The 16,620-nt window shown below is 52.4% G+C and overlaps 1 protein-coding gene across 1 annotated transcript in view; it reads left to right on the top strand.

The window, feature by feature from the left end:
- The window catches only part of UNC13A (unc-13 homolog A), a 63,036-nt gene extending 54,434 nt beyond the window's left edge, over positions 1-8,602 (top strand). Inside the window, exons 40-44 of the mRNA XM_027086040.1 lie at positions 332-412; positions 1,314-1,461; positions 5,613-5,705; positions 6,420-6,579; positions 8,289-8,602. Coding sequence (XP_026941841.1) covers positions 332-412; positions 1,314-1,461; positions 5,613-5,705; positions 6,420-6,579; positions 8,289-8,589 — 783 coding nt within the window. The 3' untranslated portion in view covers positions 8,590-8,602. The remainder of the gene's footprint in view (positions 1-331; positions 413-1,313; positions 1,462-5,612; positions 5,706-6,419; positions 6,580-8,288) is intronic.
- Positions 8,603-16,620: the final 8,018 nt, after the last annotated feature.

Genomic DNA, 16,620 nt, shown 5'->3' with positions numbered 1-16,620 from the left:
AGAGGTCCCAGAATAGTGGCATGCTTTGCAGGCTCAAAGGACAGACACCCTACTCAGACTGGCTTAATCACAATGTATTTGCTCAGTGTATTGAAAAGAGGTGCAAGGTTCAGCTTCAGATACAGCTTGATCAAGAATACAAACAATTTATTTGACAAATATTTATTGAGCACCTGCTGTGTGCCAGCCACATGCTAGGCACTGGGAACACAATGATGAAAAGACAGACCCACTATCCAACTCTTCAGAGTTTAGCCAGAATGAGACCCATAGGCAGATCCCCAAGGCAGCATTTGCTCTGCCCACGTGGACACTCTCTCCATCCATCCAGGACCACATGGTACGAGAAGAAGCCAAGAGCTTGACCCCGAAGCAGTGTGCAGTTGTTGAGCTGGCCCTGGACACTATCAAGGTGAGAGGCCACACCCCTGCCCATCCCAGATGGGGCAGGCAGAGGGTGTGGCTGGTGTGGACATGGACCTAGGCTCAAACCCACCTTAATTCATTCCATTTATAAACACTTCCTGATGACCCTTCTATGTCAGCTCCAGGCTGGCTGATGGCAGGGACTTGAGGAGCCCCAGGCTGGATGTCAGTTGGATGTAGACATCCCCAACCCTATGGGGTCAGGACAGGGTAGAAGAAAAGATGGGAGAGCCCAGGGAGGGGGCAGTAAGGGCTTTCTGGATTAGAAGGCATGTGGGAGGTGGTGGGGTTTGAGGACTGTATAGACATTCACAAGGCAAAGCAACAGCATTCTAGGCAGGGAACCAGTCCATGCAAGAACATGGAGACATGAAAGGGGCCGTGGTCTCCATGAAATAAAAAGCGTGAAAACTACTCTGAAGGAAATGTTTTCTTGAAATGGAGAATTACAGCACAACAGGGTTGGCAACACATGTAGTTGGGGTGGTTAAGGAAAACTCCTTGAAACCTTAATCAAAGAAAGACAGGGAGCCAGCCGTGGCAAAATAGGGAGTGGGAGTGGGGCTGGGAGGGCCTTCATGCCAGTGAGCATAGTAAGTGCAAAGGCCCTGAGGCAGGTATGTTCTAGGGAAGACTTTTGGAAAGAAGGCTGGGAGGGGTGCAGGGCATGGGTGTTATTCTGAGGAGGCTGGGAGTCCACAGGCGTGTTTGGGGGCAGGGGTGGAGGTGAGGGAATAACAGGACCTGGGTGTTCTGAAGATCTGCCCTGTTATGGCGTATCACAGCAGAGGGCAGTGGAGTAGGGGAGGGAGAGTTGGGGCTGCCCAGCCCAATGCGTGGGTAGGGGGTCCCGCCAGCCTTACCTCTCTCCACCCTGTTCCCCACAGCAATACTTCCATGCGGGTGGCGTGGGCCTCAAGAAAACCTTCCTGGAGAAGAGTCCAGACCTGCAGTCTCTGCGCTACGCCCTGTCCCTCTACACGCAGGCCACCGACCTGCTCATCAAGACATTCGTGCAGACGCAGTCGGCCCAGGGTAAGGAGCCACTGGTTAACGCGATGACAATCCCCCGCCCGCAGGGGCAGCCGAGCCCCTCTGACTCACCTCCTCTGTGATGTCATGGGTCTGGGCCGAATTAACAGCTCCGGGGCGCACCTGAGCTCCATGGTGTCACCAGGCCAATGAGCAATCTACAGCTCGTAGGGGCGGAACCTATGACGTCATTGGGCCAGGAGGGGATGACCTCTCCGGGGAAAATCCATGACGTCATGGTGTCAGGATGTGATTGAAAGCTGTGGGGAGGGATCTCTGACAGCCAGGACTAGGGAGTGATTGACAGCTCTTAGGGGCGGGACCTCGACGCCCTGGTTCCAGGGAGTGGTTGACATCTCTGGGGGAGGGACCTGTGACGGCAGTTGACTAAGGACTGTTTGACAGCTCTGGCAGAGGCGGGACCTCTGACGTCATGCGGCCAAGGAATGATTGGCAGCTGCCGGGGAGGGACCTCTGGGGGAATGGTTGAAAGTACCCCAGGGAGGGACCTCTGTACTGTCAGGGACTAAGGAATGACAGCCCCAGAGATGGGAGGGACCCCGACCTGGAGAGGGCGGACGGAGAGGGAGTTCTCATTTCTCAAGTTCTCTCTTTCTCTCTCTCTTCTCTTGCCTCTGTCTCCTGTCCCTCTCTGAGTTCGCACACAGCAGCTGGGGCTGGGGGGGCAGAACTCCAGGGTCCTAGTTCCCCTCCCTGGGGACCACCCTTTTCAAAATTGGCCCTAAGAGTGCAGACAACGGAGAGAAGTTTGGCCGCTGACCCAGGTTTAGTTCCGGCAGTGAAAGAGGAGGCCGGGGTGAGGGGTGCTAAACCCCGTGGCCACAAGCGGCCCCCTTCCCCCCCGAGTCAGCCCAGGGCCTAGAGCCCTCGGCTTCGTGCCCAGCCCACGCTGCTGCTTTTAGTGTCCCTGGTGTGCCCCCGAAGCAGGAGGCTGTCTGTCTGTCCGTCTGCAGCTGACGTTTCTCTCTCTCTTGTTTCTCCTCCCTCTCACTCGCCGCCCCCTCTCCGCGCCTACCCTGCTCCCCGTCACGCACACTCGCCCTCCATCCTCGCCTTTCGCTCGCTCGTCTCTCCCCCCACCACTCCTCCCTTCCCTCCTTTCTCCACCTCCCCACCGTGATTAGTCCATGGTGGAAAAGGGACTAGGTTTACCCTTAGTGAAGACATTTATCCTGAGAAGGGTACGTGCTTCCGCCGCCCACCCGCGCCCGGTGCCCGGTGCCTGCGCCCCTCCCGGCCCGGCTAGTAAAAGGCCCGTCCTTCCGTCTCCCAGGCCTGCGGGGCCCCGCCCAGACCCGACTGGCTGCGAGGGGGCCGAGGCGGACAAGGGGGAAGGACGGCTTGCTGGTTCCACGTGGGGAAGGAGAAGCGATTCGAGTCGCAATTCGTTTCTCCCTAGGTGCTTCTCTTAAACCAGATCCCGGGTCCCCCCAGACAGGCGCCTGCCCGGTTAAGAGCGGGCTCAGATTACAGCTCTGCCACTCCGTGGCTGGGCGCCTCTGGCAACAGGCTGCCTCCCTGAGCCTCAGGTTTCTCATCTGTAAAATGGGAGCAGTCAAGGACCCTAATTCATAGGATTATTTTTAGGATTAGGTGAATTAAATTTAGCCCTGAGACCTTCCTGACAGGAAAGTTCCTGACGTGTACTAGCTGGCAACAATTGTTAATTGTTTTATTATTATTGTTTATATGATTATTATGATTATTATTATTATTGATGTCACTTTTCTAAGCATAGAAAACCAACATTTTTTAGGCTCTAACTCTGGGTCAGCCCTTGTGCCAAGCATTTCTCAGGGACTCTCGAAAACATTCCTCCTGGTCGCTCCACAGGGCGTCCATCATTCCATAGATGAGGAAGCTGAGTCTCAGAGGAGATTAAGCCCTTTGCCCAAGGAACCTTCCCCTGTAGGGGGTGTCCGGGACTTGGGGAGTGGGGATGGGGTTGGGGAAAGCACAGAGAAGCCCGCGAAAGACCCTTCCCCTTGGAGCCAGCAAACCACGGGATGGGGGTGCCCAGCACTGCCCCCCTCCCCCTTCTTACTAGCTTTGGCCATGATCTGACCCCTCACCCCACCCACCACTGTCCGACTCTCCCCTGGCACCCCTCAGTCTGGCCCGGATTGAGCTTGCTGTGAAGCATCAGCCTGGGGGTGGCGGGTGAGGCTGAGCATGTGACTGGTTGGGGGAAGGGGGGTGGGAGCCTGAGATGACAAGGAAGGCAGCCTGGGGTGGGCAGCGAAGATGAGGGGGTGCAGGGTCTTCAGGCCCCTCTGCCCCCTGAGCCTCGGTCACTTTCCGCCCAGAGACAGGTAACCCGGTTAACCTTGGACTGACCCGTTCTCCTTCCCCACACCCACCCCTGCCTTTCCCCCTGTTCCTCCCCCCATGCATGGAGTGCTCCAGGTGTGGGGAGCTTCCTGAGGGGCAGGGGAGGGGACTGGTGGGGGTGCTGACGGTCACAGGTTCCCAGGCCCCACAGGATGCCCTTCCCAAGAGTCACAGAGGGAGGAATGGGGACAGAAGCTTTTAAACTGCTCCTTCAATGATCCCCATCAGAACTAATCAATCAGGATGCTTGCGGTGGCCAGAAACTGAAGCGTACCTTACCCTGACTCGGGCAGACTAGAGAATTTGTGAGCCTGTAACTGAAAGATTAGGAATTGATTTGGCATCAGTGATAGCTGGATCTAGAGTCTCCAACAATGCCATCGGTCACTGGTCTCTGTTGAGACCTCTGTGAGGTGGACTCTCCCCTCATTGGGTAGAGTCAGGCTTGCCAGCCTAACCAGAGAGAGACTCTTTCCTAAGAGTTACAGCAAAAGTCTCAGGGCCAATTTCTATTGGCCCAGCTTGGGTCACATGACCATCCCTGAGCCAATCACTGCAGCCATGGCTAGAGAATGCTCTGATTGGGCACCCGTGGTTCGTTTAGCCTTACCTGAAGTGTGAGATGGAGCCACAAGGTCTGAGGTGAGGTAGGGACATTTCTCAATGGAAACTTGAGATGGTCTATTGGAAAAGGAATGGCAGGGAAAATGAAAGATTTCTCTACAAGCTGTCACTTCAGGAGAGCTGAGGATTCTGGGTCATGTTATCACAGTGTGTTGGAGGAGTAGTGAGGAAGCCTGTGAGGCTGGCGCCAACGTGGCAAGGGTAAGAGTGGAGGGAGGTGAGGCAGGAGAGGTAATAGTGACACATGTCAGGAGTGACACTGCAGGCCACAAAAGGACTTTGATTATTTCAGAGTGAGATGGGAGCCATGGGAGGATTTTGAGCAGAGAAGGGACATGATCTGAGTTAGGATTTCTCTGGCTGGTGTACTGAAAGAAGCTGAGAGGAGGGTGCAGGGAGACAGGGAGGAGGCCACTGCAATATTCCAGGTTGGCCTAGTTGGCCCAGGGACAACTCCTATTGGCCTATCTTGGGTCACATGACCATTCCTGAGCCAGTCACTGCAGCCATGGCCAGGGAATGCTCTGACTGGGCAGCCATGGTTCATTTAGCCATACCTGAAGTGTGAGATGGAGCCAGAAGGTTGATGGGGGCTGGACCAGGATGGAGGTCAAGGAGGTGGGCCAAATTCTGGGTGTATTTTAAAGGTAGAGCTGACAGGATTTTCCACCGTACCAGTACTTAGGGAGGAAATGAAAACAAAAAAGGGGTTGAGGACTAAGGCACCGCGTGCCCCAACAGCTTGAAGATCAACAGAGGAGGAGGAAATGGCAAAAGAGGGTGAGAAGGAGTGACTCATCTGTAGGATGAGAACAGATTGGAGAGTGTGGCCTTGTTGCAGCCAAGAGGAGAAACTGAGGCACAGGAAGCCAGGGTATCAGATGCTGCCAACATGGTGTGAAAGATGAAGGCTGAGTTTAATGACAGGGAATGAGAAAAAGGACATTAGGCTCAGAGAAGTTAAGAGATCTGCCTGAGATCACACAGTGAGGCAGTGAAAGGCTAGAACCCAGGATTCTTGGCCTCCCTAAGAATTCCCAGCCCACCCTCAGTGCCACCCTGTCACGGCTGATGACCTGGTGCCGCCAGCACATGGTGGGTGGGAGGCAGTCCAGGTCCTTTCTGGTGGGTGGGAAAGAATGAAGCTTATGCCAAGCATCCTCCCCTGCCCCGCCCAGGCTCGGGTGTGGAAGACCCTGTGGGTGAAGTCTCCGTCCATGTAGAGCTCTTCACTCATCCAGGAACTGGGGAACACAAGGTCACAGTGAAAGGTGAGTAATCTGAGGTGGGAGGGAGAGTGCCTCAGCCAGGATGCACTAGGTTCTAAGACAGAAAACCAAACTCAAACTGGCGTAAGGAAGAAATTTTTTTTCGTTAAAAAAAATCTTTTTATAAAACTGAAAATTCCCGAAGTCACCACCTTCAGGCATAGCTGGATGAAGAGGTACAAAGAGTGTTACAGACCTCATTCCACTTTATCTCTCAGCTCTGCTTTCCTTTTGTTGGCTTTTATTTTCTAATTAGAACACAGATTGGGCTGTCTTAGCCAAGGCCTAAAATAACGTGGCTTAAACAAGATAGATGGAATAAAGCTTTCTCTGAGGTAACTCCGAGGACAGTCAGCCCAGAATTGATGGAAGGGCTTCACAGTGTTGGGGATCCAGGCCCCTGACATCTTTTGTTGTACTTTTGTCCCTAATATGCTTTCTTCCTCTGTAGGGTCCCAAAGAACTCAGCCCCCATCAGCATCCCACCTTGCAGCTAGGAGAAGGCGAAAGTTTAGGGCATTCTCCCTGCCTTTTAAGCCACAACCTGAAAGCTGTACGCATCACTTCCTCTTACATCTCATTGGCTGGAAGTTAGTCATATGGCCACACTTGGCTACAGAAGCATTCTGGGAAATGTAGTCTTTCAGACAGGCTTTGAAAACCACAACTGTGTACTGGGGGACCCTAACCAACCTTACCTTCTAATTCCCCCAACAGTGGTGGCTGCCAATGACCTCAAGTGGCAGACTTCTGGCATTTTCCGGCCATTCATCGAGGTCAACATCATCGGGCCCCAGCTCAGTGACAAGAAACGCAAGTTTGCGACCAAATCTAAGAACAACAGCTGGGCCCCAAAGTACAATGAGAGCTTCCAGTTGTAAGTCTGGGATGCTTAGGGGAGAATGGCAAGGGGACATGTGCTATATGAACCTCAGGGCCCACTAGGCAGGAGGGATGTCTGGTGGGCCAGTGGTACCTAGGGACAGGAACAGGAGAGATCACATCCTAGATGGGTATGCTGGGAAGGGAGGCACCTTAGTACAGGAGTGACATCAGTGAGGGAACACCAGGATGGAGGTGACCACCTTGGGGGGCAGACAGGTCCCAGAGGACAGTGAGTGTGATATAACCTCATGATGAGGGCTCATGAAGGGGAGGAGTCTGGCCAGAAGGAGCGTGTTGGGCAGGGGCATTTCCAGGGCTGGAGATTCTGGTCTGTTTAAGAGGCGTGGTTGGTCATGATGGGGCAAGAGGCTTGTGGGTGAGGGGCTGAGGGCATAGGCATGGACCTCCTCGAGTCAGCAATGAACTTTGTCAGGGCTATTGGGGCAGGTCATCTGGAGGAGTCTGCTCTGGGGGACAAGAGTGGAGTGTGGCTTGGTGCAGGTCATGGGGGTATGTGTCATATGGGTAGGACTGTGGTCACATCTAGGTGGGGCTCCCTAGGTCAGGGGCATCAGGGTCTAGAGGAGCAGATGATTTATGGGGAACATAAACAAGTCTGATCAAGGTGTACAGAGGGGTTCTCTGGGGTGGGGGTGAGGGTCGGCGGATCTTTGGATCAGGTGTGAACCTCACTGGGGCAGGGTAACATTGGGGGGTGTTCTTGGGGGACAGAGTACAGTGGGGTAAGGGGACATCAGAGCTGGGGGGAAGTGGAGGCCCCTGAGGGACAGGAGCCTGGCCAGTCCTGTGAGGGGAGAGCTCTTGGTCAGAGGACTTTGGAGAGCTAGGTCACCTGAAGCAATCCCTGGGGGCAAGAGCACTGCCTAGGAGGGGGCAGATGTCTCCTGGGGTGGCCCAAACTAGTTGAGGGCTAGGAATGTAGCCTGGGAAGGAGATGCAAGGGATCGGTGTGCATGTAGCCTGAAAGAAATGAGTTCTTGACTAGCCAGCATCAGGCCGCACTGGCGACTTCGTAGCCTTTCGTAGCCTGGGGGAGGGGGAGGAGTGCTGGAGTGGGTAGTCACTCATGGTGAGTCATCTTGGCAGGTTACATGGGCGTACGAAGAGTAGGCTAGCGAGCAGGGGGGAGGGGCCACGTCAAGGGGAGAACTTGAGTTCAGATGGGAGCCTGGTAAAGGGGCTTCTTGGTGTCATATCTGGGGTAGGGTGGTGGAGGCAGCAGCTCAGCTGGCTGAGAGTGTGGGTGCTGGTATCACGGGGTGGGAGCATGGCCTAGCCAGAGGACTCTGGGGGAAGGGTCTCTTGGGGGTGGGGATGTGACTTGGCTGGGGGCTGGGAGTAGTCTGATGGAGGCGTCCTTGGGTGAGGAAAAGGAAGAAAGGAAGGAGAGACTTGGCAGGGACAATGCTGGGGATGGACGTTGTCAGCTGATGTGGGCGTGTCCCAGCGCGGGGCTATGGGGCCGGACATCTGGGTCAGGGGTGGGGCCCAGCCTAAGTGGAAGGTTATGAAAATAGGAGGCCACTCAGTATGGGAGCGGCCCAGCTCAGAATGCCCCAGCTCAGAATGCGCGGCTGTGGGCGTGACCCGGGGCAGGGGAAGCGGGGGGGGGGGGGGTCACCGGTAGGGGCGTGGCTGGTCAGTGGGCGAGACGTATCCTCACGCCTAGCCTTCTCGCAGCACGCTGAGCGCCGAAGCGGGCCCGGAGTGCTATGAGCTGCAGGTGTGCGTCAAGGACTACTGCTTCGCGCGCGAGGACCGCACAGTGGGGCTGGCCGTGCTGCAGCTGCGCGAGCTGGTCCAGCGCGGGAGCGCTGCCTGCTGGCTGCCGCTTGGCCGCCGCATCCACATGGACGACACGGGCCTCACGGTGCTGCGCATCCTGTCGCAACGCAGCAACGATGAGGTGGCCAAGGAGTTCGTCAAGCTTAAGTCGGACACGCGCTCCGCCGAGGAGGGCGGGGCCGCGCCTGCTCCATAGCGTGGGGCACGCAGGCGGGCACCACTGCGCCTGCGCAGAGCGCGCGGGGTGGGGCGGCGCCCGCGAGCTGGGACCTCCCAGAGGGCGAGTGTCCGCGCTCTGTGCTGAGGTTGGGCTGCACCTGCGCCCTGGATTTAGTTCCCCCTCTGGGGAAAGGTGAATGGCAACGCCCCGCCCCCTCAGGAGGCGAAGCAGTGGGGCGCGAGGAAGGAAGAAGGCACATCCCCCTACTTGAGGCCACTCCCCCAGCGTCCAGGGGGACTTTCGAGCTGGGATGGGAGGAAAACCCACCCCCTAGTAAGGAGGCCAGGTCCCAGGGCTGTGGTACCGGGAGGCTCTGTCTCCTGCCCCCTGGGGAAACCATAAGATGGGTCCCCAACCCCTGGGGCCCAAGATCAATTTGCCAAGTATGGAACTCTCAGCTCCCTCGAGGGGCGGGCTCTGGGCAAGGGGGCTTCCTGGAGCTCCCTCTAGGGTGGTCTGGGGCCTGGAGGGACTAGGGTGGTAATTGGAGGGCCCCCCGGGTGTACCAGAGTCCCTTTTGATGTTTGTGCAAAAAATAAACAGGGAAGGGGGGAGGATGGAATTTCAAAAGCACATGCGCCCTTGGGCGCCCAAACCCCGGGGACCAAGGGGTCGGCTTTGGGGCTCCCGCGCCGTCCCCACTTCCCTATGGGGGTTTGCCTCCCTTTCCCCGCCCCCCACATACCCAATCCTCATATCGTAGAGTTCAACCCACCCATTTGACGACGAAACTGAGGCCCGGAGAGCTGCCTGAGACAATGCCGAGCGTCCCAGTGCCACACCCTCTCCCCATTGCCTTTGGCCTGTGTGCCCCATTGAAGGGTGGGCTGAGATCGGATGACCCGATACAGCTCCCCATTGCTGCTAATCCCCCTTAGGGGACCTCCCCCAACCCTTAAAGGGATGGGGGTCCTGGGCCAAGACCCCCAGTGCCCCCTCCCACCTCTGGTTGCCAAGCAAAACCCCTGCCCTCAGCCCTTTCCAGTGGGACCCCACGGGGAGATACCCTGAGAACTCTTGACCTCCCGCCAAAAAAGAGTGAAGGTTTGGGATTCCCTGGACCCAGTCCCCTAAGCCAACCCCTTCTTCCTTCCCCAGAATGCTCCAGTCAGGAAAGAACAGAAAGAGACCAGAAACTCGAGGGATGTGTGTGTGTGTGTGTGTGTGTGTGTGTGTGTGTGTGTGTGTGTGTTGGGAGCTTCCTCCCCATAATCCCATTCATTCATTTAAACACACAGGTCACAGGATACCCCAGGGGGGCGGGGCCTCTAGCTGCCTGAAACTCTTCCTCCTGCAGGGATGTTGGGGCAGTTTGGCCAGAGTCTGATTTCCCCATTTTAGCGCATGCAGGCATTTGGGGAAACATTTTGGGAAAGGTTGGCAAGGCCTGTCTTTGCCCAGAATCTGCTTTTCCACGTTGGACCAGTGTGTATGCCATGGGATTTTTTTCTGCCAGGCTGATAAATACAGGATTGTGCTGTGCTAGGGAGAAATTACAACAGAGGGATGAGATGAGGATTAGCTGCGCTCTCGGAGTGGTGGAAGCTACGTCAGATGGGGAAGGTGAGGGAGGGCTTTCTCTGGAGATGAAAAGTGAGAAGGAACCACCCATTGGAGAGAAGAGAGCTCCAGGCAGCAGGAACAGCAGGTGCAAAGGCTAGGAGGTAGGCTGACTTGAAGCACAGCCAGGTCAGCGTGGCTAGAGCTGAGCCAGCGAGTGGGGTGCTGGGGGATGGTGATGAGGTTGGGGACACCTGCAGAGGTATCAAACCAGGTCTTGTACGCTGCCCTGGGGAGTTTTGATTTTACCCTCAGACGCTTGGGAGGCCCCAGGAGATTTTAAAGCTGAGGAGGGTCTGATTTCAGGTTTTGAAATCTTCCTCTGGCTACGTCATGAAGAATGGACAGATGGTGGGGGGGGGGGGGCGGAGAGGACAAAATGCTTTCAGGACACTGAAATTAACTCTTGGAAAGACTTTGGAGTATATATTTAAAACTCTGCCTAGATGAGCCCCAGGGTCCCTGGGTACAGATGTCCCAGTTGTGCACTGCCGAGGGGTTGAGCATCTCTAAGGAGGCCGTGTGCAAATTGATTGTTGTATGTTTATGATAATGGTTTCCCCATCCGTGAACAAGAGTCTGGAAGAAGCGACACTGTTTTCTCATTTACCCGGAAGCATTTGTGTGTTCCTCTAAATTCAGGCAGGTTGAAGTGACCGAAGGTTCTGAACCAGAGATTAGGACGAAAGTTCTCCTTCAGGATGGTGGGGAAGGTGGGCCCCAGCCAGGGGCAAGGGACAGGCTGAGAGGTGGCTTGGGGAGAACGTGGAGTCTCCGTCACAAGGACTGAGAGGCAGATTTGAACTTCAGACCATCCAAGAGGTGGAGGTGGGCTGGGCGGTTCACTTGGAGTTGAAAACACCAGCAACACCCAAAGGGGAGGTAATCTGTGATCTGGGGTGGTTTCTGAAAGATTTTTTTGATGACTGGCAGGAAAAGGGGGAGCTGAGCTTCTGCCGGAGAGAGCCAAGGTATTTCCCAAAAGATTCATCGGGAGGCTCTCTGGTCAAAGCGCGCGCGTGCGTGCATGCGTGCGTGTGTGTGCGTGTGTGTGTGTGTGTGTGTGTGTAGGATTCCCCAGCACTGGCCCAGGCACATGGAGGAAGCCTCAGGGAGTATTTGTCAAATGACACTCTGACTCCCAGGCTAGAACTGTTTTGGAAATTTCCTCCCTCTTCTTTCTCCCAGAGAACTCCTACTCATTCCTCAAAACTCATCACAAATTTTCCCTTCTGTAGAAAACACTCTCTGATCCCCCTTAGGACTTCCCCAGCCTCTGTCCCTCCTCCTCTGTCTGTCCCTTCCCCAGCCTCTGTCTCTGATGCCATGGGGCTAGGGGTGTCTGTGAAAGGCTCTCTGGGCACAGGGGGATGGCAGGGAGGGGATGCCTAGTTGAACTATGTCTCGGGCAGGGGGTTCTGTGTATGCCCATGCATCCACATGTGTGTCTGTCCATACCAGCCTCCCCCTCCCACACAGATCTGGGCACTCAGGAGATCTTCCATTCAGAGATGGGGAGATGCAGAGACAGAGAAGGGAGAAAAAGCAAAAACAGGTTTCTAGAAAGAAGAGGGTCCCCTGCTCTCTCTGGCTCTCACCAGTCTGTCCTCGAAGGATTTACCTAAAATGAGGAGGCACCCAGTCGCATCCCTCAGTCCTGATTCTCAGGCACCACAGCCTGAAACCTCACCATGCCTCCATCACAGATGAAAAAAAAAAAAAATTAGCCAACTAGAAATCCTTGGGACCTCTCTCAGCTGGGACCTCAGAGACCTTTCTGTCCCCCCCAGCGCTGTCCATCTTACAGGTGGGAACACTGAGGCACGAGGCAGAGTGGAGACAGCCTGGAGTTGCCCCAACTCTGCTGTGCAGGCAGAGAATGGGGGAGCTCACTGGGGGGCTGGTCCACATCATGACCCCTGCTGTCCCCTGAACATCCTTTCCTAAGAATTGTCAAGGACCAAAGTCGTTTTCATTGACACGTGTTGCTCTTCTCTTTGCCTTTTATTTTTTTTTAAGAGACAAATCAAGTTGATGGTGTTAGGTAAGACCCCGTCCATCTTCCCCCTGCCCCCCGCCCAGCCACAGTGGCTCTCTCCAGGCACAGGTCACAGGCAGAGGGTCCCTATGCATCCCCGGCCACATGGCCAGGGGGATTCAGACCCCAACCCTGGCCCCGGCCCCCTAAGACCCCCCACCCAAACCCAGCCACGCAGTCCAGGGAGGTTCTTCCTCCACACAACTTCTCTTAGCATGTGATTGCAAATGTGAACTCAAGACGCTGTTTGTCTGTTTTAATTCCATCCCGTTGGTCTGGCATCTGCACAGATGCCCCCATTTCTCTGTAAATATGTGACTTGGAACAAATGTTTAAAATCAACGAGAAGTGCTCATGAATGCATGGTGTTGAGATGTTTTGCACTATTCTGAATTTTTGGTCTCTGTAAAAATATTTTATTAACAGCAGACATTAAAAAAAAAGACAAAGCACACAGCCTCAGATGTATGGTGGCCTCCTTCCCTCCCCTATTGGCAAAAAAATCACGTAGCATCTACCATGAGCGGCTACTGCTGAATACACTTCCTGCCTACGAACGCAACTCATTACAACTACCACGGTCCCATTTTACAGAGAAGGAAAACAGGCCCCAGGGGCAGAGCCAGGATCTGAACCCAGGATGCTGGGCAGCTGTTGCTCTTAGCTCAAGCAAGTTAGGACACAAATGCCAGGGACACACTCAAATTCCACCTACACCCCCATGTTTGGAGGTTTTTTGGGGTTTTTTTTGCTGTAGCAGGTGAGAATCTCATTTCATAAACTTGGATGTGCAAAGAATGAAGCTTCATTTTTCTACACCTGAATTTGAATTTGAATTTCTGCTCCACCAGGAAGCAGAAAGGGAATCTTATTCAGCACAGGGTTTCCTCGGTAAAGTCAGGAGTTTCCTCCTAAGGTTTCTACCTTACGTTTCCTCCTAAGATCTGGAGTTGTTTCCACATTTGAGTGGCCAGGGCAGGGGCCGTGGGATCCATCACTGGGAGTGAGGTTTTTTGGGGGGTTTTTTGTTTTTATAAATTTATTTATTTATTTTTGGCTGCGTGGGGTCTTTGTTGCTGTGCGCAGGCTTTCTCAGTAGCAGCGAGTGGGGGCTGCTCTTCGTTGCAGTGCGTGGGCTTCTCATTGTGGTGGATTCTCTTGTGGAGCACGGGCTCTAGGCGCATGGGCTTCAATAGTTGTGACACGTGGGCTCAGTAGTTGTGGCTCGCAGGCTTTAGAGCACAGGCTCAGTAGTTGTGGCGCACGGGCTTAGTTGCTCTGCAGCATGTGGGATCTTCCCGCACCAGGGCTTGAACCCATGTCCCCTGCATTGGCAGGCGGATTCTTAAACACTGCGCCACCAGGGAAGCCCGGGAGTGAGTTTGATGAGTGCGTTTGGCTGCAAGTAAGAGACACAAGGACTAAAAGAAAGGGACTTTCCTGGCAGTCCAGTGGTTAAGACTCCACGCTTCCACTTCACGGTGCACGGATTTGATCCCTGGCTGAGGACCTAAGATCCCACGTGCCATGCAGTGCGTCCAAAAAAAAAAAAAAAAAACCTACAACAAACACAGGGATAAGCCATAGCTCAGCAACTCTGCCCTCAAGAGACTCTCGCACATGGGTAAGACTGGAAGAAGCAGCCTCAACGTCGTGGTATCTTCGCAAAGGGAGAATATGATACAGGTGTGAAGTGGATAAGCCATAGGTGTCTGCATGACGTCAGAAGAAGCAGCCCTCAGGTCCTGAGCATCCCTGCACATTCTTGCTGACTGTGCCAGACTGCAGACCTGTACTTCTCCCAAGACTAAGCAGTTTCCGTAGCTAAGCACATAGGCTACTCAGCATGACTTTCTTTTTTTTGCCGCACGCTGTGCAGCATACAGGATCTTAGTTCCGTGACCAGGGATCAAACCCGTGCCCCCTGAAGTGGAAGCGTGGAGTCTTAACCACTGGACTGCCAGGGAAGTCCCCCGACAGCATAACTTCTGAGTAACTGTTTGATCCCTGATGGAGGGAAGCTGGCTTGTTTGCTGCTTTCTACAAAAGGTGCTCAGCCCTTGACCCTGTATCCCTCAGCATATGGGGTCCATCCTCAGCCCTGGACCCTGTATCCTTCAGCATATGGGGTCCATCGTGTCACCCATGGGGCTTGGGGACTGAGGCTCATGCTGCTTGCTGCCCTGTGAGGAATTAACCATCTTGCTCTGATGCACTGAGTCCCACAGTTGACTCCACACCTATGGACGAGGGACAGGCTTACTTCTCTAGGAAGTGAGCTTCTTCATTCTGACAAATGACATGAATGAAGTGTGATGTTGAGTGAAGAAAAGTCCCAGAAGGCTTCAAAGAGCATTACACTACGTTTATAAAGCTCAAAAGACATACAAGATACATCCACAGAGATTTTGTTTAAGGATAATTGTGTGATTAATAAAAAATAATAAGCATAAAACTAACGGTTAAAAAATTGAGGATTCTACCTCATACACATCAGGCTACTATCAAAAAACAAAAACAAAATGAAACAGAAAACAAGCATTGGCAAAGATGTGGCGAAATTGGAACCTCTGTGCACTGTAGGTGGGAATGTAAAAGGATATAGCTGCTGTGGAAAACAGTATGATGGTTCCTCAAAAGCTTAAAAATACGGAATGTAAATTGGTGAAACCACTATGGAGAAGAGTATGGAGGTTCCTTTAAAAACTATAAATAGAGTTACCATATGATCCTGCAATCCCACTTCTGGGCATATATCTGGAAAAGACAAAAACCCTAATTCAAAAAGATACATGCACCCCAATGTTCATAGTAGCACTATTTACAATAGCTAAGACATGGAAGCAACTTAAATGTCCATCAACAGATGAATGGATAAAGAAGATGTGGTACATATATACAATGGAATATTACTCAGCCATAAAAAGAATGAAATAATGTCATTTGCAGCAACATGGATGGACCTAGAGATGATCATACTAAGTGAAGTAAGTCAGAAGTAGAAAGACAAATACCATATCATATCACTTATATGTGGAATCTATAATGTGACACAAATGAACTTATTTACAAAACAGAAATAGACTCACAGACATAGAAGACAAACTTATGGTTACCAAAGGGGAAAGGGGGGGGAATAAACAGGGAATTTGGAATTAAGAGATACACACTACTATATATAAAATAGATAAACAACAAGGACCTACTGTATAACACAGGGAACTATATTTAATATCTTGTAATAACCTATAACTGAAAAGAATCTGAAAAAGAATATATATATATATAAGAATATATATATATAACAGAATCACTTTTTCTGTACACCTGAAACATTGTAAATCAACTATACTTCAATTTAAAAAATAAAAATAGAATTAGCGAATGATCCAGCAATTCCACTTCCGGGTATATGCCCAAAAGAATAGAAAGCAGGGTCTCAAAAAGATATTTGTGCACCCATGTTCATAGCAGTGTTATTCACAATACCTAAAACATGGAAGAAACCCAAGTGTCCATCATCAGAAGAATGGATAAGCAAAATGTGGTCAATGGAATATTATTCAGCCTTAAAAAGGAAAGAAATTCTGCAATATGCTACAGCTGGATGAACCTTGAGGACATTATGCTTAGTGAAATAAGCCAGACACAAAAAGACAAATACTATATGATTCCACTCAGACGAGGTAGTCAAGAGTAATCAAAATCATAGAGACAGAAAGTATAATGGTGGTTTCCAGGGGTTGGGGGAAGGGGAGAAATGGGAGATAGTGTTTAGCAAGTACAGAATTTTGGTTTTACAAGTGAAAAGAGTTCTGGGGATGGATGGGGGTGATGCTGGCACAACACTGTGAATGTATTTAATACCACTGAACTGTACACTTAAAAATGGTTAAGACGGTAAATTTTAGGTTATGTGTATTTTAACACAATTTTTAAAAATGAAGGATTGAAAAAAAAGAAACACAAAACCAAGGGCAGTGATTGCCTCAGGGAGTGGGGGAGGCAGGGAGGTGGGAATAGGGAGCAGGAAAGTGTGTGTGATGATATTGATGAAGATCTAGTGCTTAGTACACAATGCCATGGGGGCCTCTGCACAGGACAGCTCACAACATGGCAACTGGCTTCATGGGCGGGGAGGGGGAGAGAGAGAGAGAGAGAGAGAGAGAGAAATCCCAGTCCTTTGTAACCTAATCCTGGAAGTGACATCCCATTACTTTTGTAATCATCTATTGGTTAGAAGGGAATCACAAAGTCCAGCCCACGTCAAGGGGAGAAGATTACACAAGGGCTTGAAAACCAGGCAGAGATGATTGGGGGCCATCTTGGGGGTTCCCTAATTATGGCCACATTCCCCTTGATTTCAAATTCCTGCCCTAACCCTGAAGCTTACAGGAGTTTGGTTTCTG

This window comes from Aethalodelphis obliquidens, unplaced genomic scaffold (genome assembly GCF_003676395.1).
Source record: "Aethalodelphis obliquidens isolate GAN/ISIS:26980383/991018 unplaced genomic scaffold, ASM367639v1 scaffold53, whole genome shotgun sequence".
Classification (NCBI taxonomy): Eukaryota; Metazoa; Chordata; class Mammalia; order Artiodactyla; family Delphinidae; genus Aethalodelphis; species Aethalodelphis obliquidens.
This window is presented reverse-complemented; position numbering and strand designations above follow the sequence as displayed.